Source organism: Nannobrachium achirus, assembly GCF_963921795.1.
Source record: "Nannobrachium achirus genome assembly, chromosome: 10".
Classification (NCBI taxonomy): domain Eukaryota; kingdom Metazoa; phylum Chordata; class Actinopteri; order Myctophiformes; family Myctophidae; genus Nannobrachium; species Nannobrachium achirus.
The window spans coordinates 62,677,363-62,701,786 of NC_137819.1; the positions used below are offsets into that span (position 1 = coordinate 62,677,363).

General features: G+C 45.4%; 1 protein-coding gene across 1 annotated transcript in view; it reads right to left on the minus strand.

Moving 5' to 3' along the window:
- LOC308293206 (SH3 domain-binding protein 5-like) overlaps positions 1–24,424 on the minus strand; it is a gene marked incomplete at both ends in the record, with an annotated part of 27,999 nt that continues 3,575 nt past the window's right edge. The window contains 7 exons of the mRNA XM_080735643.1: positions 1–179; positions 1,111–1,569; positions 3,209–3,428; positions 4,559–4,601; positions 5,505–5,635; positions 8,714–8,878; positions 17,796–17,924. Coding sequence (XP_080591769.1) covers positions 1–179; positions 1,111–1,569; positions 3,209–3,428; positions 4,559–4,601; positions 5,505–5,635; positions 8,714–8,878; positions 17,796–17,924 — 1,326 coding nt within the window. The remainder of the gene's footprint in view (positions 180–1,110; positions 1,570–3,208; positions 3,429–4,558; positions 4,602–5,504; positions 5,636–8,713; positions 8,879–17,795; positions 17,925–24,424) is intronic.

Below are 24,424 nucleotides of genomic sequence, written 5' to 3' on the forward strand. Positions count from 1 at the left end.
TTAAACATGGTTGAGGAGGAGAATAGCGTTGGTCTGACTGGGCATGGAGAGGTCAAGGGTCACAGGGTAAGGTTCATGTTCATCTTCCTGGGAGTTGTGTTGTGTGTGCGGCGCTGCGGTCAGCGTTAGCTTGTTCAGGCCGGCTTCTAGCAGAGCCTCTGCACCTTCTGCTCGGTCTCCTGCAATGCACAAACACAAACACACAAACAAACACACGTTTAGGACATGCCAAGGTGAATAAAGCCCTTTGCACACAGGCGTGTTTAACCGCACGGATAAAACGGACAATATAATTTTTTGAAAAGAAAACAATGATTCTCTATGACCTCATGCACACCGGCTCCGAATTAGCCGTGCGACGAGTGGCTGCCGCCGAGCGTTTTTTTCTCAATCGAACCCAGTTCGATTTGTGCGTCTTGTCGCATGCGGTAAAAAACTCATCACTCCTTTTATGACTCCTTTTTGGATCCGCAGCGCCGATTCCGCACAGCCTTGCACACCAAATCCAATGCGTTTTATTCATGCCGCAAACGAAAAAAACGCAACTGTCCTGTGTGCAAAGGGCTTAACAGTCAACAGACGCGTTGGCTCTAGGACTGTCACGATTACGACATTTTACATGACGATTTTTTTTTTACTATATATTTTTGGATCTACCAGACTGTAAACCACAAACTAGTCATTTTTAATCTGTTAAATTGTTAATGCACTCCCCCCTCATTTTGTTTAATTGTCGGTTTTAATGTTATCTGCTCACTTTTGTCTGCTGAATATTTGTCTAGCCGATCTACATGCTCACAACGCCTCGCATCGCGAGGCGTTGTGAGCATGTAGATCTGCTATTTTCACAATAGAACCATGTTATACCAAATGTAATGTTGCACTGTAATATTGGATCATTCCGTCCTTGACAATAAGCAATCCTACTGTTTGAATGCTGTACAGACGCACACATGGAGCAAAAATAATGATAGAAAAAAAATACAAAGGATTTTTTTTTCCAACTTCGACTTTCTCTGGTGGGACTCGTCGACTTTTTTGTTAATGCCCTAACACACACACACACACACACACACACAGACACACGCACGAACACACGCACACACTCACCTCTCTCCTGGTCACAGTCCGGGGAGGAGGCTCCGCTGCACTGCGTGCGGGGTCCGAGGAGAGGGGACACGAGCCCTGCGCCACACACCAGCTCCGGGTCGGGGTGGTGGGGGCCGCAGGGGCCACACACCAGCTCCGGGTGGGGGTGGTGGGGGCCGCAGGGGCCACACACCAGCTCCGGGTCGGGGTGGTGGGGGCCGCAGGGGTCCGGGCAGGACGAGGACAGGACAGAGGAAGAGGGGGAGGAGGAGAGGTACGGGCAGGGGGTGCAGAGGGAGGAGGAAGGGTAAGGGAAGGCCATGTCCATGGGGGCGGCCGCGTGAGGATGGGCAGAGGAGTGGAAACGAGCGGGGGAGGAAGGGCATGGCATGTCTACGGGCGAGGAGGTGGAGTGAGCGTCAGAGTCTTCCTCGGAGCCTGTACTGTGAGCGCCCTCTTCGTCGATGGAGACAGACACCACTGAAAGACACACACGCAACGCACGCACGCACGGACACGCGATACAGACACACAGCCACAGACGCACCAACGATGAAACAAGAACAAAGGAATGAGTGATGATAGAAGGAATAATGGCCCGGATGATTATCCCATTTAGATCGGGTACGCATTATTGCATATTATTATTTTATGCTTTAACTATTAAAAAATAGCAGATCTACAAGCTTACAGCATGGCACAGCGTGGTATCAGGGACCCCCCAGAAACAAATATTTTACAAATGTTCACTTTAAAAATAAGATATTCAAAGATTTGCACAAATGTTCATGATTTTTCAAAAATAGCAGATACACAAGCTCGCAGCGTGACACTCGGTGCCACGCTGTGAGTTTGTATATCTGCTATTTTTCAATCGTTCAAGTAGGGGTGTCCAAAGTATGGCGCGGGAGCCAAATGCGGCCCGATTTCATACGGCCCGCGGCTTCATTCCTAAATTGTACTATAAATGGCCCGCCAGCACCGTCAAAAAAGATTATTTTATAGTAGGATTCCTTGTTCCCTGTTGTCTCATGCTGAAGGGGTCAAAGGCTATTTCTTGCTACATTTGATAATGTGAGTTATGTGTGTTTTGTTCAGAGCACCCACCCAAAAAAAAAAAAAAACATTGATATTAAATATTGATGATGAGAGTTAAATGAAATTGTAATTGCGATACATATGCAGTAGGAGCGAGATCATTTAGCGACCTACAACCGGGTCGCGACGTGGTCGGTAGTTTTCAGCGACCGGGTCGCTAAATCGAGCGACCGGGTCGCTAAATCGAGCGACCGGGTCGCTAAATCGACCGACCCGGTCGCTAAATCTACCGACCTGCCTGCAGTTTTAGGTCGGTAGATTTAGCGACCCGGTTGGTACATCTAGTGACCCGGTCGGAAGATTTTGCGCCCCAGTCGGTCGATTTAGCGACCCGGTCGCTCGCTTTAGCGGCGCGGTCGGTGATTTAGCGACGCGGTCGGTGATTTAGCGACCCGGTCGGGAGGTTGCGTGGCAGGTTAGCCTAACTGAGGTAAGGTTACTGAGGTTAGGTTTAGGGTTAGGGCTAGGGTTAGGGTTAGGGTTAGTAGCCCGGTGGTCGGTGGAAGCGACCACCGGTTGGTGGATTTACCTACCCAGTCGCTGGATTAGCGTCCCGGTCGCTGGATTAGCGTCCCAGTCGGTGGAATTAGCGTCCCGGTCGGTGGAATTAGCGACCCGGTCGGTGGTTTTAGCGTCCCGGTCGGTGGTTTTAGCGTCCCGGTCGGTCGATTTAGCGACCCGGTCGGTGTTTTAGCGTCCCGGTCGGTGGTTCTAGCGTCCCGGTCGGTGGTTTTAGCGTCCCGGTCGGTGGTTTTACCGTCCCAGTCGGTCGATTTAGCGACCCGGTTGTAGGTCGGTAAATGATCTCGCCCTCTCTCTGCATATGTACCGTATGTGACTTTGTTATGGTCCGAACGAAAGTACATTTAGTCAGGAGACAAAACACCCAAGGAGCCCTTGGGTGTTTTAATTTTTATTTTATTTTATGTGGCCCCTTTTGAAAAAAGTTTGGACACCCCTGAGTGAAAGCATTACATAATTCTTGGCCTAAATGGATGAATCGCTTCTGAACTTGACTCACTTGACAGTCCGTCTGACTCCATCTTGAAGTTGGCGATGTCGTCGTTGTGGCCCCCATCCCCCTCGGCCCCCACCCCCTGCTCCCTGGTTCCCATGGCGACGGAGCGCCGCTGCGCGTGGATCTCCTCCGAGATGGTCTCCAGGTTGCGCAGCGCCGTGCGATATTCCGCCTTGGCGACGGCGATTTTGGCCTGACGTTCATCCACGCGCCGCTTCAGTTGCTACGTGATCACAAATGTAGCATACTGGTTATGAACCGTATTGATTGATTGATTATTTTATTAGACAAAAATGGAGAACAGTACAAGTATAGTCAAATCAATTGAAATGTAGTACAGTACAAGTACAGTTAAACACCCTGCCTAATAGGAACATCCCAAATAAGACCTTTAGTCTTTTATACGTTGGAAGCCCTCTGCATTTAATTCATGGACATAATAAATAGCAAGCAAAGAAAACATTCAATAATATCGCAGTTATAAAAACACTATATGTACAGGATGGGGGAAACAAGGGGTGGGGCTAAGGTAAGTGGGGGGGGGGTGCTCACATCTTGCCTGTCTATGGGAGAAGTGATAACTACCTCCTTCTCTGGCCTCCTGAAAGGTGAGTTTTCAGGGCAGTTTTGAAGGATGCCAGCGAGCTACCGTACATGTTTTAAGGGAGGTAGTCAAGGAATTCCACACCTGGGTGGAAGTGTTGTAGAAGGAGAATTTACCCATATTTGTCTTATGGGTTTGTGTTATCAGATCATTGTGTGCGGCTGTGCGTTCCCTCTGGTGTTGTGGCTGTGGGTGTCTCTAACTTTTTGGAGATGTTTGGTCAGATATGCTGGTATGGAGGGCAGAGGGGATGGAGGGCAGATTTGCGTTGACTATTTTGAAAGTAAATCCCATTTTTAGTTGTTTAACCCTGTCTTCAACGCTGAGCTAACTTAGGCTAGCAAAATATGTGGGAGAAACATGGGTCATGGGCCCCAGGTGGAGAAGTAGCCTAATCAGTTTGTTTTGGGAGGTTTGGAGCTTAGTCTTTAGTGGCTTTTTGATGTTGGAGTACCAGGAGGTGCAAGTGTAGTCAAAGTGGGACTGAATGCGGGCCCCGGCAAGAGTCCTGAGGGCACTTTTGTTGACAAAAGTGTATAATTACAGTTTGTACAGCAAAAACATATTGCTATGTGTACGTTTATTTTCGTGAAAATGTAGGTTTCAAAACTATAATTCCAACAGCATATTTTGAAACGTGAGAAATGTGACATATATTTGAACCATCGAAATAAGCAGCTATGCTGACAATTAGCTATGCAAATGAGACACATCAGTTGGCTGGTTTGTTAACTTTGTGGCGTACATACCTCCAGCTGTAGATAATACTTTGCTTTCAGTTCAAAATATGGCCTGCAGGGGGAGGAGAAAATGGAAGAGAGAGAGAGAAGTGAGTTGACTGTTCATACAGGGCACCGTGCCAGCTGTCATAGCAACACTGAACCCCTGGAAAAATACCAGTCGCCCAAGAGCCGCTACATTCCTGGGCGCTGAGCGCGGGAACACACCCCAGCACACACACACACACACACAAAACATCTGGAATGTATCAAATGACGTGTAGACGTAGTCAACCTCTCTCTGTCTCTCTCTCTCTCGCGCACACACACACACACACACGCACGCACGCACACACACACACACACACACACACACACACACACACACACACACACACACACACACACACACACACACACACACACACACACACACACACACACGCACGCACACACACACACACACACACACACACACACACACACACACACACACACACACACTCACACACGGAGGCCCAAGCAGGGGAAGCCTGTGAGCAAATCTCTCTGCCTTTGTTTCCCTACTTTATACTATTCAGTGAATGTGTGCTTCCACGATTAATTGTCACTCAAATGATTGCAATTAATGATTTAATTGTGTTTTTGTCGTTGATAATTACATTCCTGTTTGGCTTTTAGGCTTTGAAGTTGCACATGGCAGATATGACACATAACCTAAATATACAAAGAAATTACTGACATATTTGACAACTTTCTACTTAAGAAATAACATTGATAGTGGAAATAGCCGATCTACAAGCCCACAAGCACGATTATGACGATTATGACAAAGTAATTGCGATTATGACGACGATTATGTAATAACTGTGACAGGCACGCACGCACGCGCGCGCGCACGCGCACACACACACACACACACACACACACACACACACACACACACACACACACACACACACACACACACACACACCTAGATTTGTTGATGGATCGTTTGAGTTTCTTCTCCAGTTGCTTCATGTGATTGATACAGGTGTTGTAATTGGCAGCCGTCTTCCTGTGGTCCGTTTCGCTGCGTGTTCTGGCCTGTTCTGCATCCATCACCTGCAACGGGCCATCAAGGAGTGGGTTCAGAATACCAACTTAAACTAATAATCTGTTCCAAACATTGCATGAAATTGACAGACCAAAAGAGGTGACTGCTGTTAGTTATCACTTACTGCTTATTCACTGTAATTAAAGTTTTCTGAGCCTTTTATTTGATACTTTTTAGCCCTTGACGCAAACAAGTGAAAACAGCAGATCTACAAGCTCACAACGCGTCGCTTTGTGTCGTGTTGTGAGCTTGCAGATCGTCTATTTTCACTACTTCTTAAAGGACAACTTTAGTTTTTTACAACAAGGGTTAATATTTTAGATTGTAATTAAAGAATATAAAAGATGAGTGTTAAATTCTTTCTATTGTTTTAGAGATTCTTATTTCAGTGGTTGGGGGCATGCGTACAAGTGGCTAAATATGTAATTTTACACAGAATAAGCCCATTCCCAAGATACAACGCAACCTTTCATGGTTGGATGTGACTTATGGAGGCTAGAAGTGTTACTGTAAATAGCAATAAAGAAACTGCTGGCTTATTGTGTCTAAAAAGACATATTTGGCCACTAGTACGCATGCCCCCATGCGTACGCATTCCCCACATTTTAGCACGGTAAACGCGATAAAACAATAGAACGAAGCAAATGAGTGACATTTTAACACTCACTTTTCTTTCCTCTAACCCATTTAGGCCTAACCTATAGTTAGGCCCAAATCAGAAATTAGCCTACAAAAACAAACATGTTGATACATACTGTACATGTACTGTAAGCCCCTCCCATACACTAAAATGTGTACCCGGCCTGAATCGGCTAATTACAATCTAAATATGAACCTTGTTGTAAAAAAAAAACAAAGTTGTGCTTTAAACATTTGTTTTTTTGATTTATGGAATTTCTTATCTTTTGCTTTTATTTACTCATGAAAAATGCTTTGGAATGTGTCTGCGACCCACAAATGGGTCCCGACCCAGTGTTTGGGAACCAGTGGTGTAGAGAGGGGAGGGGCTGGGAAGTGGGAATACAACTAGTCTTAAAGGACTTGCTGTTAAGGGTCATATATTATGCACCCTACCCTTTTGTCCATCAGGTGCCCCCTACTGTAATTAAAGCACAATCAATCACCCATCCACAATTATCCACAGACTATTGTTCGTTTTGTCAACCAGTTATCACTGTTCAGCCCCTTCCTCCATTCTTAACCACTTAGACCCTATATACTTAGTCCCCAGGGCTCTATACTGCACTAGGTCTGCTAGTATTTGCCCCTACATCAAATCTCTTTGCTTAAAGTATCCGTTATACAAACTAACAGTAGCCGCGTTTACATGGACACCTTTCTTCCAATCTGATTAAAATAAACCTGATTGAAGGTTTTGGATTAAGTGTTTACGTGTAGTGAGATCAATCTGATCTGTTTTTTGATCAGGTTGTAAAAAGGTCTAGACCACCCCTCTGCATCTGATTAGAATTTAAATCTGGTTGGTTTTGATCAGATTTATTTGGTGTATACATGGAGAATTTTAATCAGATTTATTTAAAATCTTGTTTTAACCCAATTAAAAGTGTCCATGTAAACGCAGCTAGTGTGTCGCAAGGTGGTGCGCTGCGAGCTTCCAGACATGCTATTTCTGCCGAAAGTTCGGGCTAGTCCCAGTTGTCCTACGCCCAGTTGTCCTACGCCCAGTTGTCCTACGTCCCAGTTGTCCTACTGTGTCCCAGTTGTCCTACTGTAGCCTGGCTGTATGGGCTAGTCCGCGAACAGACTGTAAAGCAAGCGATCTTCATCCCATTCATGCGTTTATCGTGCGCTTGCCCAGGCCTTACGGCCTGGGCATAAATATAACGACTGCATTCACCACGGCTTCGTAACTCGCGCGGGCACTCGCGCCTGCGGTGCTCGGGCGCGAAGAGCAGGACCAAGGTCCGCTGGCCTTTGCGCCGCTTGCAATGCCATGGACAATAATTACAGCAGTAGGACGGCGGATTTTCGGCTACTTGAGTAGCTGTACGAATGCTGAGGTGGGGGTAGGCTACATGTAGCTACAGGCTACAGTAGGAAAACTGGGACACAGTAGGACAACTGGGACGTAGGACAACTGGGATTTTCCCGAAAGTTCGCCTGAGCTCACGGCTTGTGGATCTGCTATTTTTGAAAAATCATGAACATTTGTGCAAATCAAATTTGTGCAGTGGGGTCCCTGATACATAATATTTCGAGACGAGGGTCGGCGCCTAGGGGTCCTTGACATGAAAAGGTTTAAGAGGCACTAGTCTCTAGAAGTCTACAGACTTCTGCAGTGCTGCAAAAAGTGAAAAGACGACGAATTTTTCATTGAAGATGGCTAGCCAGATTGGAGAAACACTGACGTAGAAACATGCGTTTTTATAGATGTTTTATATAGACATTTATAGAATCGGGTAGAAGACTAGCACAAATTTTCAAGATTTTTCAACAACAGCAGATGAGTGCCGCGTTGCGAGCTTGTAGATCTGCTATTATTTAATAGTTGAAAGCATAAAATAATGGTTATATCGTCGTTAACTCAGAGTGTATGTTTACGCTCTCAGAGCCAGTGGAGCCGTGCGGGCGTACGGTGCGTACACAACGTAATTTGTATAGGGTTGATGGGTTTAATAAACCCAAGGGCCCCCCTACTGGTGACAGTATTATAAATTCATAGGCTATTATATCGTCGTCGGGTGAAAACCTTGTATGTCCAAAACTGTTCGTTTTGCATTTTTTCCATTTTTTAAAAATGATTTAAACTAGTGAAAACAGCCGATCTACAAGCACACAACGCCTCGCACCGCGAGGCGTTGTGTGCTTGTAGATCTGCTGTTTTCACTACTTTTGTACGACGGCCTTGTGCGATGAAGCAGGGCTTTACTTTGCGAAAGAACATACAAATTTGAAACTTGGAGATACAAGGTTTACACCCGACAACGACGATATGTATTTTGTCATTTCCAATATATTAGGGGTCTCTAATCTCCTAATCTATGGGCCCCCCTCACAGCAGTACAGGGCCCTTTTGATCTGAAAACCCATGCAGAATAAGATCTAATGTCGCCCCTGGTGCGTACCCTCTGCGTGGCGTGGTTGAGCATCTCCTGCCAGGCGGAGTCAAACTGCCGGCTGTCCTCCTCCAGCAGCCTCTCCTCAGCCAGGGCGATGGTCTCCTTGGCCGCCCGTAGGATCTCTACGGCCCGCTGGAACTCCTGGGTGGCCCGCTGGGCTTCCACCTGGGCCTACCAGGGACACACAGAGGATGTTAGAGGGGCAGGGGCTAAAATGTCCAAAACAGGGGTCTCGCGCTGCGAGGCGTTGTGAGCGTGATACCACACTGAAATAAGCATAATCAAGTCAATACTGGAGATGTGGTGTAACGGCATGGATTTCAGGTATGCCATCGAAAAGAGGCATTTGCATTTATTTCACCATAGTAAAAACGGCATTAATGGTCTGAAGAGGGCACTTTTTACCAACGGATAAAATGTGCATCTACGGTATGTGTGCATGTGCCTGTGTGATACTACAACTACAAAATGACGTCACTCGCAACTTCTGAAAAGCATTAACCCGAATTTGAGTTCGGAAAGCTACACATGGAAAAGTTGGAACTTTACGACAAAAGGTTTGGTGGTTGGAGACAGTATGCGCAGGCCTTAATAGTGAGCAACTGCATGGCATAATTCTCACCTAAAAAGGTTATCAGAAAGTGTCAGGGGCAGCAGGGCAGTGAAACAGCCAGGACTGTGTCTACTGTATGCCTGTGCTTCAGTTGGCACGACTACAAAACCAGTTCAACATACCCCTGATATCCTTCCGTTATCTGGCCTCACTAACCCAAACAATTACAATCATGCTAAAGTGGTCACACGGTGGTTATCTCGTACGTCAACCCAGGATTTCCCAATCGTGAGCGTGTTCACAAAAAGGGGTGGTGTTTGCAGCATACATGGTAGCATGTCCAGTATATCGTCACTGTCGGGCAGAAACCTCGTATCTCCAAGTTTCAAATTTGTACATTTTTTCGCTAAGTAAAGCACTGCTTCATCACACAAGGCCGTCGCACAAAAGTAGTGATAACAGCTGATCTATAAGCACACAACGCCTCGCGGTGCGAGGCGTTGTGTGCTTGTAGATCGTCTGTTTTCACTAGTTTAAATCATTTTAAAAATGATAAATACAAAACTAACGCTTTTGGACATACAAGGTTTCCACCCGACAACGACGAAATACATAAAATCTAAACAATTGTTTTTGACAGTGTGTAAATGCTACAGGCCAGGGCTTGCAGTATATAAGCTCACACACACACACACACACACACACACAACCGTTCCTTGGTCTAACAGACAAACATAGGCTTTGTCATTGAGGCACACGGTGACACACGGTCAGGGCCTCTATTGTCGCCCACTGTGTCCACGTCACGTTCAATGGGCAGATTATTCCTCCTGTCATGCTGAGCATATTTGGACCCACCCACACTCCACCCTCACAGGCAGGATTTAAAGGCCAGTTTATTGGCCGTGTGCCCGGAGTCAGGCCGGTTCATGGACTCACAATTAGATTTCCGTGCAGAAATGAAAAAAATGAAATCTTCCAAATAGCCTACTTAAGCCATTCCAGTACAGTATTGTACACTTTGTACGGGGCACTTAAAAGACAGTTAGAAGAGCCTGCTTCATTGAAGTTAGCTAACTTGATCTTTTCTCACGGTTTCCCTGGCTCTTGTCTTTGGATAACCCCTGCCTCTTGACCCCCGGTCGGGCACCGTCAGCCATGCTGATGATAAAGACTCCATCGGTGACGTGAGCAAGTAGACCTCTTTCCCGTTTCACAACAGACACAGGGCTAGCCAAGTCTCCCAGAACATGATCTGAGTGTTGTGGATAGTGGTATCTATCTACATCTGTTCAAGTGGTGAACAGCTGGAAGGTCAGGACTGTGCAGATACAGAAAAGGGGGGAAAAAACATCTCTTTATGTCTCCCTTTCTCTCTTAAAGGGGGCCTGTCACTTTAAGAATCATCTTAAAAAACAAGTTAATATTTTCATGACGTCATTGTGGGGATGCGCAATTATAAGCCAATCAAATTAATTGTCTGTGTAGCCTGACTGCATGACTACTTACTGTACTGGTCAGCTATTGTTTGGGGGCGAGGGGCAGATTACACTGAGACATGAGCTTCAGACTGTTGTCTCATGTCACAGTGTAATCTGCCCCTCAACCCCTCTAGGTGACAGTACCCCTTTAACCACTGAAACCCTATCTATGTATTTTGTTGTATGTCAGACTGCGAAAATGGCTTGTAGAACAGCTACTGTATTTCTGTCGAATGTTTTGTCTATTTTTGCCAAATGTTGGCCTATTATGAGAAGCCCTGAATAGGGTCACAGAGTTCATGTGGTAAATTGTCTCTCTCTGCTCCCCTACAATCTGCTGGTTTGATGAAGCAACTACAGTGTATAGGCATGAAAGATGCATGGCATCCTTTCCCCTTCCCCCAACATGACCCACTTCCCAGGCTCAGAGAAGAGGGGAGAAGGATAAACAGAGGAGCCAAACGGAAGATGGATATTTAATGAGGAAAGACCCTGGATAAGAGGAGAGCCCTGACTGTACTGTACCTACAGTAGTCTGCACATTATGGCAATAATGGTATTATTGTCAAAGCTAACTATTATATTGCAGAGAGAGAGAGAGAGAGAGAGAGAGAAAGAGAGAGAGAGAGAGAGAGAGAGAGAGAGAAAGATCAACCAGTTGCTCAATGGAACTACAAGTGGAGTTAAAAATCACACCCGCTGTGAGCTTGTAGATCTGCTATTTTTGGCTAAAGTTCTCAGAATATGGACAATATAGGGTTCAATTGGTTAATATAAAAAAGGAGAAAAAAGTTTCTATCACAACTCAGTAACTCTGAGGACCCCCTAGGGGTCTCGGCCGGACCCCCTGTTGAAGACCCCTGATCTACAAAATGTTAAAAGCCACCATGTTTCGAGCAGCAACTGGTCTTCAGTCCTTTATGAGTGCTGCTCGGATCTCTCCTCTTGTTCAGACTAATGTCCTCTTGTTGGGAAACAGAGTGTCAGTGACTGTGGTGGTGAAGGTCACATGACTCCTGGTGCAGGATGGACACACGTACACATTCTGTCCTTCACACAGGACGTCCTGTGCACATTTACTGCCCACTTCCTTTCCAACCCTTTGTATCTGTGTGTGTGTGTGTGTGTGTGTGTGTGTGTGTGTGTGTGTGTGTGTGTGTGCGTGCGTGCGTGCGTGCGTGCGTGCATGCGTGCGTGCGTGCGTGCGTGCGTGCGTGCGTGCGTGCGTGCGTTAGGGCATTCACGAATAGTGATTTTTAGTATTCAAATTATTCAACCTCAAAGTATTCGAATAGTCGAATAGTCGACAGGACTGGACAAACTGTCAAATATTAAGTAAGTAAGAAGGACCTCCAAAATGATATGTATTTGGCCACGGACCCCCGTCTCCAAATATGTAGTTCCAGGGACCTCCCCAGAAGCAAAATTTGAGTCACAGACGTTCGCTTTAAAAATACATAATATTCAAAGATTTGCACACATTTTCACGACTTTTTCAAAAATAGCAGATCTACAAGCTCGCAGCGCGGCACTCGGTGCCGCGCTGTGAGCTTGTATATCTGCTATTCTTCAATAGTTAAAGCATTCAATAATGCTATACACAACTGAACAAATGAACTGAGACCAAGAAGGCATATTATGACACCCGGGCGAGTCACACACACTGAAAGCAGATCCCACAAAGCACCGCTTTCCTAATCAGAGACAGAGAGGCGTTTTGACGCGCACGGAGATAAACACGACAAGTAAGCATGCAAATGAGCGCCGGCGTCATCATTTATTTGTCATGATATCATGCGGCCCGCGGCAGAGGATAGGACACATCTAGGATAGGATAGGACACATCTGTGAGCCACACAATGACATGTCCCAACTCGCTGTCACCTCGTGATGTGCACCGTGCTCGCTCATATCTTCCCATGAAAGGCAAGTGTGTGTGTGTGTGTGTGTGTGTGTGTGTGTGTGTGTGTGTGTGTGTGTGTGTGTGTGTGTGTGTGTGTGTGTGTGTGTGTGTGTGTGTGTGTGTGTGTGTGTGTGTGTGTGTGTGTGTGGCACAAAGGCCAAATGCCAGGGCAGGAAGGGCATCAAATAAAACACGATTTTAGTCCATTGAAAGAAATTGTTGAATTTAAGGGTTAGGGATGATAACCTAATCTGCAGTGAAATAGATAAATGATGGTATTTACAATCTGATCCATGCTCAGCCCTGCACCAATCAAAGTCGCTGGATTGGTTTAAATATGGGGACTCAGGGGAGTTAAGATTTCAGAATCTCAACAAAAGACACTGGTGTCTACATGACAAGAAAGAGACACTGGTGTCTACATATTGACCAGAAAGAGACAGAGGAGAAAGTGGTACAGTCACCGGGGGCATTAAGGCCACTGTGGCCTCAGGTCATGCCATTGGTTTCAGGGTCACAAGGCCAAACTGAGGGGCAACGGCAGCCATGGCCTTCATGGCTTCCCTGAAATTCCTGCCCTGGTCTCAACGATATTTATCACCATATCACCCACCCCTACAGTACAGTAAAAGAAGCATCTGGTCAGAAGATCTTAAATGGCCTCCTAGAGGTTGAATGGCGGTACTGTGGAGGTCAGAGATAAGGGATCGCCACGGTAACGGAGAGACACAATGACAGGGTTGTGGTAGTCATAGTAACGATGTGTTTCCACTGGAATGCCAGTACATTGCTGGGTGACAAATTAAGACCAATTGCCGGCACTGTCAGGGGGGGGGGAGGGGGGGAGGCAATCCCACATTGTCCTCCTTTACGGTCATGTGACTGTTCCCACGTTATACGAACGTAGGGCTTTTCTGACCGAGTTAATTTTCAACGAGAGGCGTGCAGCTTGGCAGGCGCGTCGCGGTAACAGAGAGACACACTGAAGCCCCTATCGTAGTAGGCACCGCGGTGATAAGCTATCCACCGCGGTGTACTCTTTTTAAGTCATAAAACTACAACATTACGTCATTACTGGCGGTGAAGAGCTTTCCACCGCGAACCCCGACACATCTCTTTAGGCCCAAATCTGTAGGAGCAGTGTCCAAAAATGTGTTTTTGCAAGAATCGGCCTCATGGTGGCGCTAGAAGAGGGCCATGTGAGAAATCAGGGCTGGAGGTTGTGGGGTTTGCCAGCCAAGGAGTGTGTGTGCAAAGTTTAGCATGGATAGGGGCAACAGTGGCGGAGATATGAGTAGGGGAAAGACCCTACTCAAGACCGTTGCACAAAAGTAGAGAAAACAGCAGATCTACAAGCACACAACGCCTCGCACCGCGAGGCGTTGTGTGCTTGTAGATCGGCTGTTTTCACTAGTTTAAATCGTTTTTAAAATGATAAATACAAAACAAACGGTTTTGGACATACAAGGTATCCACCCAACAACGACGAAATATAACTCATGTAATTGGCCCACTGGCTTGTCACTTTGTCACAAATCTTGTGACAAAATCTTGTGACAAAGTAGCAGCAGCGCTATAGAGAGAGATCTCTCTCTATAGCGCGCAATGAGGGCCTCTCCAACTCTTTTTCCCGGGCTGAATCAGGGGCCCAGCACGTCCCTGCTAGCAACAGAGAGATATACTGAGAGCGCTGGGATGATTGATAAGATACAGACAACAAGAGAGACAGCTAGACAGCCTGGCAACACTGTGTGAATGTGAGTTAGAGAACAAATAGATAGGACAGTACGGGCGAGCCCCCCCACCCACCTTAGTGCATCGGAATGTCAAGTGAAAACAAGGCAACTGGGGGTTGGGGGCTTAGGGGCTGGCTTATGGGGGTGGGGTGTTGTAAACCGTGTGTGTGTGTGTGTGTGTGTGTGTGTGTGTGTGTGTGTGTGTGTGTGTGTGAGAGTGAGTGTGTGTGTGTGTGTGTGTGTGTGTGTGTGTGTGTGTGTGTGTGTGTGTGTGTGTGTGTGTGTGTGTGTGTGTGTGTGTGTGTAAGCTATATCAAAGGGGGTCATGGCTTAAATAATAAATAATGATTTATTAGTCATGACCCACCCAACAGCATGCCAGTTGAACCCCTACATGCTGGTGCCCTATTTAAAACCTGTATAAAACCTCCAAACCTGTACAGTATATAGACGCACACGCACGCACGCACGCAAGCACACACGCGCGAAGCTGGAGATAAGTGTTGATCCCTTCACGTGTCCTATCAAAATTCAAACCCCTCCCAGTAATCTCCCACAGTCACGTGCTGCCGGTGGTCACAAGCAGACGCCTCAACGCTGCGCCGTACGGGTGCATTGGTAGTTAAATTAAGACTTGGGATTGTACTATGTACTTTAGCTGTGTTGCAAGCAGTGGCGTCCGTTCAGAAAAAGCTACAGTATGGCAACATGACTGGTGTCTTGCGCGCGTGCAAGACACCAGTCATGTTGCCATCTTATTTTAAGAAGTACATTCTATTTTTTTCCCCAAACATTTCTATGGTTTCTTGGGCTGGATGTGGCAGCCTGGAACGGTTGTTCAAGTGTGGCTAAACTTGTCATGTTAGTAAACGTGCCACAATTAACATTAATGAATTGCACCTGTGCAGCTGACCTGCGGAACCTGGGAATATACTATTCTGTCAAGATGGGGAGAATAAAAGTGTGGAGAATATAATTATAATACCTTGTTAAACTTTGCATTTGTAGTTATTTTACTGTAATTTAACAACATAACCAGCACAGATAGACAAAGAGACATTCATGGATTTATATTTTAAAGTAACTTGTATTCTCCCCCCTGGACCCAGGGTATGGCAGCTGCATTCCCCTGCCATACCCAATTGACGCCCCTGGGTGCATTTGTAGTTAAATTAAGACTTGGATTGTACTATGTACTTTAGCTGTGTTGCAAGCACACTCACTCACTCACGCACGCACACAAATCCCTATTTCTGAGTGACAGCTCAGTACTGTCACAGGAACCTCACGCGCACAGATGAATGATTCAAACGCTCCTTCCTTCTCATTGGTTGAGGACGAGGGCTGCGCCACAAAGTAACCGGACTCTTAACTTCTGCCCTTTTGCCAGACAAGAGCAGGCCTGCACAAGACACTGTCAAACAATAGATTTCAAGGTATCTTTAACAGGCAAAACATTTGAACATTTTCCAAGCCTGCGTCTATTCCAAGCCAATCTGAGTTCCCAGAGGTTCTTTTTCTCGCCACTAGGGGGGCGAGAAGAACCTCTGGGCCAAAACTATGATATTCCTGGGCAGGAAGTTGTCCCAGGCTCAGAATCTGAGCTGGGACAATACAGGAAGTAGAGCCCTGTGCAAACCTTCAAAACATCCAGAACAGAAACCAACCAAAAACACTACAACAATATGCAGCCCATGTTTCAAGGTGAATCCTACCAGACTAATTCCAAGCCAACCGTATAAAAATCAACACGGCAGGCTAACAGGCTAACAGGCTTACGGCAACGAGGCATTGAGGCTCGTGATTGTCGTGAAGACAGTTGCACCGAGCAGCAGATGATGGTCTTGCTCGTCGAACACACGCACTCTCCACTGTCCGAGTTGGTGTATCACTGTGGTGTATCACCTCCCTGTCTTACATTTGTGTTAGCATTACCGTTCAATGAAACGAAAGGCTTTTGCAAACCTACAACAACAGGTGCTGTCGAGGAGAGACCAAACAATGGTCGGTGAACTGAAAAGGCAAAAACTCCACGCACAGTGTCTTCAAATGCAAAAAGGGGAATTTAATAAAGGGATTCAACGTTTCGGTATATAAAGCTTCATCAGGCAAACTCTTTGCCAGGCAAAACAGTTTGCCTGATCAAGGTTTATATACCGAAACGTTGCATCCCTTTATTAAATTCCCCTTTTTGCATTTGAAGACAGTGTGCGTGGAGTTTTTGCCTTTTCAGCATTACCGTTCAAGAAAATATATCTTAAAATGTAATTTTTGCTAAGCAGCAAGCTAAATATGCTTAGATGATTCTGATTCATATAATGATAAATGTGCTCAATGTGAGACAGAAGCGGAAGTGACGAGGAGGCTTCACTTCCGCTTTAAACGGATACTCATCGTTTTTCTAACGTTACCCCAGACTGTATGACGGGAGCATTCGCAAATCACGGAGTCAACAGACTGGCCACGCGAGACTATTGTCATCATGCTACGAGTTGTGAGACTTCATTTTATATTTGAACGGGAAAACAGTGCAGTTCCAGCCAGTTTCAGTCTGACATGCCAGGGACTTTTCAAATACCCCGCCTCTGCTGTAAGAGGTGTGTGCACGCACACAGAGACCATGTGCACACACACAGACCATGTGCGCACGCACACAGACCATGTGCGCACACCCGTGCATCCTCCACAGGTTATTATTAAGCAGTGAGTGTGACTGAGCTAAGAATAACCACAACGTGCTCCCTTTAAGCTGAGCTCTTTAAAGTCGTCATGTCAAGTCCAGCACACATAACCCCACACTGTCTGTCTGCCAGCATGGTTGGTGTGTGTGTGTGTGTGTGTGTGTGTGTGTGTGTGTGTGTGTGTGTGTGTGTGTGTGTGTGTGTGTGTGTGTGTGTGTGTGTGTGTGCAGGGGTGTCGCACCAAATTCTGGTCCCTGGGTACAAGGATTCACTGCGTGCCCCCATAAATGTTCTTCATAGGGGGAGGGAGGGGTTTAACCCATTCAGACTGGGAACGCAATTTGTGCTTTAACACTTGAAAAATGGCACAGAGTGCCGTGCTGTGAGCTTGTAGATCTTCTATTTTTGAAAAATCGTGAAATATTTGTGCAAGTCTTTGAATATTTCTAATCCTTCTAGGGTTTTTGAAAAACCTATGTTTCTGTATCAGTGGTGCTCAAACATTTTCACGTGAAGGATGCCCAAAATGATATTTATTTGGCCACGGACTCCCATCTCAAAATATTTAGTTCCAGGGACCCCCCAGAAGCAAAATTTGAGTTATAAATGTTTGCTTAAAAAATACATATATCTGGCCACTCTGCGGGCCTCCCAGTAAGGTGTGTGTGTGTGTGTGTGTGTGTGTGTGTGTGTGTGTGTGTGTGTGTGTGTTTGTGTGTGTGTGTACTGTGTACCTGTCTGGCCACTCTGCGGGCCTCCCAGTAAGGTTTGGAGTCGTCCACAGCACGTCCAATCCTCTTAACCTGCTCATCTAGCTTCATCGTGGCTTCTACCAGGACCGCACGGAACCGCTGGCGGCAGTCCTGCACACATACACAAATACATAAATACATACATACACACACACCAGTGGCGTCAGTTCAGAAAAAGCTAAGGTATGGCAACATGACTGGGGTCTTGCACGCGCGCAAAGTTTCTTGTACTGGATATGGCAGCCTGGAACGGTTGTTCAAGTGCAGCTAAACTTGGCATGTTAGTAAACGTGCCGCAATTAACAATAATGCATTGCACCTGTGCAGCTGACCTGCGGAACCTGGGAATATACGATTCTGTCAAGATGGGGAGAATACAACAACTGTGGAGAATAAAATTATAAGACCTTGTTAAATTTTGCATTTGTAGTTATTTTACTGTAATGTAATAACATAATAACCAGCACAGATAGACAAAGAGACATTCATGGATTTATATTTGAAAGTAACTTTTATTTTCCCCCCTGGACCCAGGGTATGGCAGCTGCATACCCCTGCCATACCCAATTGACACCCCTGATGCACGCACGCACACACACACACACACACACACACACACACACACACACACACACACACACACACACACACACACACACACACACACACACACACACACACACACACACACACACACACACACACACACACACACACACACACACAGGGAGTAATCAGCACAGGAAGTGTTCCACTAATCTTTAACCAACGTTATTTCATATCCTGAGCAACGATGGCAAACAAAAACATTGTCAACAAGTTTCACTTTGTACTTTCCCCCAAACCAGCTGATTAATCTAATTCAATATTCCACTAAACCTGATTTAGCCATGCACAACATATTCCTATACACGCATGCACACGCAGAAAATATACCATATCCTATTTCAGTGTCTCAATGCTTGCTATTATTCTCGTGTCACTGTTTTGCAGGGTTGAAACCAAAGACCCTGAAATGTAACGAGCAAAATAAAGTAAGCCATTGTCAGTAATGTATGACTAGGATATAACACAATTAAGGAAACACTGTTAAAATTAGGAGTATCTAAGTGTCACATGTGCTGTGTTTTGTGTGGGTGGTGTGTATGTGTGTGTGTGTGTGTTTGTACATGTGGTGTGTGTGTGTGTGTGTGTGTGTGTGTGTGTGTGTGTGTGTGTGTGTGTGTGTGTGTGTGTGTGTGTGTGTGTGTGTGCGTGCGTGCGTGAATGCGTGCGTGCGTGTGTGTGTGTTTACTGCAGTATTTGGCTCCAGTTCTGTATTTACTGTATATACAGTATGAGGGCGAGTGAAAGAGAGAGAGAGGTGATGCAAAAATAAGCTGCCTTCCTGTGATGTCATCCCACTTCCATGCCACTTCCTGTCATAGTGTAGTGGCATCATGATATGAAAGGCATTGTGGGTAGGGCTGTCACGATTATGACATTTTACATGACGATTAATTGTCTCTCAAATAATTGCGATTAGCGATTTAATTGTGTTTTAGTCGTTGACAATTACATTTCTGTTTGGCTTGTAGGCTTTGAAGTTGCACATGGTAGAAATGACACGTAACCTATACAAAGACATTACTGACATATTTGACAACTTTATACTTAAAAAAGAACATTGATAGTGGAAATAGCCGATCTACAAGCTCACAACGCGTCGCATCGCGACGCGTTGTGAGCTTGTAGATCTGCTATTTCCACTATTCTTTTTAAATGTTATAATATATGAACATTTTTCAACATGGAAACGATTATGACGATTATGCCAAAATAAATGTGATTATGTCAAATAATGGCGATTAGACGATTATGTAATAATTGTGACAGCCCTAAGTGTGGGTAGTACTATATCTCTGCTGTCGGGCCGAAACCTCTTAACTCCAAAATGTTCATTTTCGGGGAAAATGAGCTCAAGTGGAGTTAGGAGGTTTTGACCGAAGGGCTTTTTACTACTTTTCATTGGTTCAGTATTATTTGAACCAACACACAGACGTAAAGGGTGTTCAATAGCACATATTTATGAAAAAAATAAAAATAAATAGAGGGCCAATCGGGTGGAGTTAGCTGGTTTGGCAGAAAGTGTGGAGTTAGGAGGTTTTGTCCCAAGCACTTTACTACTTTCCATTGGTTCAATGTTATTTCAACCAACACTCAGATGTAAAGGGTGTTACTGTTCAATAGCCCTGATTTATGGCAAAAAATCTAAAACCTCAGAAATGGAGTGTGCATGAACACATCTTTTACTCTTGCACTCTCACTCACACACTTGCACGCACGCACGCACGCACGCACGCACGCACGCACGCACGCACGCCATTTATTTGTTTGTTCACAGAGGAAATATTTGATACAATGAACCGCATGTCGATATGATCCTCTAAACTACAGCAATCTTAACCAGCTCCAGAGTGAAACTGAAAACAGCCTACAGGACATTATTCTCTACTCTGCCTGTGGCACTTTCCATATCCATCTGTTCCCTGCACTTATTGTATCTCTCTTTCTCTAACTAACATGTTGTGTGCGTGTCTGTTAGTCCAGGCGCTTCGGGCAGTATTTTGATGGAATCGTGCACTTTATGAAAGAAGCATGAAATTTGGCACACAGTTATGCCATATGGAATTATTTTGGCTATAGGGGCATCACAGATTTGTCTTGGGAAACTTGTGGGAGCCAATTAAAGTTGGGCTCTCATAGACTTCACTATAGAGTAAAATAATAAAAAGAAAATGCTTTAAGTAGCATGTGAGGGGTCAAACTAGGTGTTTTTCGGGATCCTGAATCCAATGCAAGCATTAGTTTTGCACGAAAAACATTCCTTGGGCTAAAAACGCTCCCCATAAAACTATGCTTTAGTGATGGTTTAGTGATGAGTCATCACTTTTCACAGTTTTATCAGGGCCGTTTTTTTCAGAAAGGAATGTTTTTTGTGCAAAACAAATGCTTGCATTGGATTCAGAATCCCGAAAAAAACCTAGTTTGACCCCTCACATGCTACTTAAAGCATATTTTTTTTTATTATTATTGTACTGTATAGTAAAGTCTACGAGAGCCCAACTTTGATTGGCTCCCACAAGTTTCCCAAGACAAATCTGTGATGCCCCTATAGCCAAAAATGTTCCATATGGCATGTTCTAACTGTGTGCCAAATTTCATGCTTCTGCAAGATTTTTGCCTGAAATGCTCGGACTATGTGTGTCTTTATCTCCGTTATATGTCTCTGTCTCTCTTTTTATCTCAGCTCTAGCGTGGGAGTAGAGAGCCATCCTAATGGGGAACAGAAGAGGCCTACGTTTGAGGAAATAAGGAGGTGCCCCGCTGGAATGTTTTGGTTGTGCAGGACAGCGGCCTTCCAGCCTCCATTACAGACACCACAGAGAACTATAAAAAATAATCCCCAGTTCTCCCCGGTCCTGTGAGCTCCTTCCAGCCTCCATTACAGACACCACAGAGGTCTATAAAAATAATCCCCAGTTCTCCCCGGTCCTGTGAGCTCCTTCCAGCCTCCATTACAGACACCACAGAGAACTATAAAAAATAATCCCCAGTTCTCCCCGGTCCTGTGAGCTCCTTCCAGCCTCCATTACAGACACCACAGAGGTCTATAAAAATAATCCCCAGTTCTCCCCGGTCCTGTGAGCTCCTTCCAGCCTCCATTACAGACACCACAGAGAACTATAAAAAATAATCCCCAGTTCTCCCCGGTCCTGTGAGCTCCTTCCAGCCTCCATTACAGACACCACAGAGGTCTATAAAAATAATCCCCAGTTCTCCCCCGGTCCTGTGAGCTCCTTCCAGCCTCCATTACAGACACCACAGAGGTCTATAAAAATAATCCCCAGTTCTCCCCGGTCCTGTGAGCTCCTTCCAGCCTCCATTACAGACACCACAGAGGTCTATAAAAATAATCCCCAGTTCTACCCGGTCCTGTGAGCTCCTTCCAGCCTCCATTACAGACACCACAGAGGTCTATAAAAATAATAATCCCCAGTTCTCCCCCGGTCCTGTGAGCTCCTTCCAGCCTCCATTACAGACACCACATTACAGCCTCCATTACAGACACCACAGAGAACTATAAAAATAATCCCCAGTTCTCCCCCGGTCCTGTGAGCTCCTTCCAGCCTCCATTACAGACACCACATTACAGCCTCCATTACAGACACCACAGAGAACTATAAAAATAATCCCCAGTTCTCCCCCGGTCCTGTGAGCTCCTTCCAGCCTCCGTTACAGACACCACATTACAGCCTCCATTACAGACACCACAGAGAACTATAAAAATAATCCCCAGTTCTCCCCCGGTCCTGTGAGCTCCTTCCAGCCTCCATTACAGACACCACATTACAGCCTCCATTACAGACACCACAGAGAACTATAAAAATAATCCCCAGTTCTCCCCCGGTCCTGTGAGCTCCTTCCAGCCTCCATTACAGACACCACATTACAGCCTCCATTACAGACACCACAGAGAACTATAAAAATAATCCCCAGTTCTCCCCCGGTCCTGTGAGCTCCTTCCAGCCTCCATTACAGACACCACATTACAGCCTCCATTACAGACACCACAGAGAACTATAAAAATAATCCCCAGTTCTCCCCCGGTCCTGTGAGCTCCTTCCAGCCTCCATTACAGACACCACATTACAGCCTCCATTACAGACACCACAGAGGTCTATAAAAATAATCCCCAGTTCTCCCCGGTCCTGTGAGCTCCTGGATGGAGGAATTCACAGCCCTCATTTCCTCTCATAACACAAAGAAAAAGGTCTGGTTTTGGGAGAAACCGGAAGACAGGACTTCTGGGATTTAGGTCCGCTCTAAACTCAGCACTCGAGTTGCATTTGTTGCATTCAAATCATGTAGCCTAGCTATTTCTCTTGTTACCATAGAAAGGGCTGAGTGCTGTGTTATTTCACATGAATAACACATTTAGAACGGGTACACATATTGTGTATCATCATTTTATGCTTTAATGAAATGAATAATGAATACCTTCTCATCCCGCGAGGGAAATTCAGATATCGCAGCCCAACCCAGCTGCTTTTTTTCTCCAGCTTAACCCAGCTGAACCCGGTGTTGCCCACAAGGAGCGCGGGGGAGAGGGGATAGCTGGGGCGGGGGATCGTACCTGCGACCTCTGGGGCCTCCAGAGTCCTATAGGTGTGGACACTAACCACTCAGCTATCACTACTCTTAACTATTGAAAATAGCAGATATACAAGCTCACAGCGCTGCGAGCTTGTAGATCTGCTATTTTTGAAAAATCGTGAAAATTAGAATTTTGACCCAAAAGTGTCTTTTGAATCCTTCTAAGATTTTTTGAAAAACCCATGTTTCTATGTCAGCAATCTGGCCAGCCATCGTCAAAGAAAAGGTCCTTTTCACTCAACTGGAGCTCAGTTAGTCTGTTCTTGAGATACTACTGTGTCAGTGGTTCTCAAACCTTTTCATGTGAAGGACCCCCAAACTGATATGTATTTGGCCACGGACCCCCATCTCAAAATATTTAGTTCCAGGGACCACCCAGAAGCAAAATCTGAGTTACAAACGTTCGCTTTGAAAATACATATATTCAAAGATTTGCACACATTTTCACGACTTTTTCAAAAATAGCAGATCTACAAGCTTGCAGCGCGGCACTCGGCGAGCTTGTATGCTATTTTTACTGGTGGGGCTTTTAAGCCGTGACATCATTTTGTAGTCAGACCTCCAAGCAGATTTATTATCAATATCTGTCCATCGCTATTTCAACAGATCCGAGACAATAATAACGACTAAAGTATAATTCTACCACTTTCCTTTCAACAACAAAGAGAAGAAAAATGTGTAAATAGTAAAAATAGTAAAAAGATTCACGGGCGCTGGGGCCTTTTGGGCCCAAAAGTTCTCCTCTGCCTACAAAATGATGTCAGACTTAACAGCCCCATAATTCTAGGCCTAAATGGCATAACTACTACTCTTATGACTTTCCTCCATATTTGCCCCGTTAGGAATCTCTGACTCTGCCACAAGAGAAGCTATTTTCTACTGCACACCGGTGGAAAGAATGAAGTCGCACAGTAAAGCCCTGAGTGTTAGTTTGACCCGAGAGCGTACAAGGGTAACCAAATGGACCTGTAGTCCCGTACGGGTTACATCTGGTTACTCTTGTACACTCTCAGGTTAAAATTAAAGGAGAATTCTGTGGTAAAGCGCTTTCTTACCTCGTTTTCTTGTTATTTAGCCTCCAAAAAACAGGTCCAGGTGTTTATTTCTCGTCTCTCGAGACTTCAGAAGATCCTGAAGTCTCGCGAGACGAGATTTAAGACGTGACCGAAATCGTTTTATGGCAGATCTCAACAATAACATTACCATGGAGTAACTTCTGTATGTTAGCTCATCAGTGTGTTTATAAACAGCAGAGAAGTACCGAAAAAAGAGATTTAGGAGCGATAACAATCCGTAAATACGCAGAATTGCCTATTTTTGGAGGCTAAATAACAAGAAAATTAGGTAAGAAAGCGATTTACCACGGAATTCTCCTTTAACATTTTGTACACTCAGGAGGACTTTTACAGTGGACT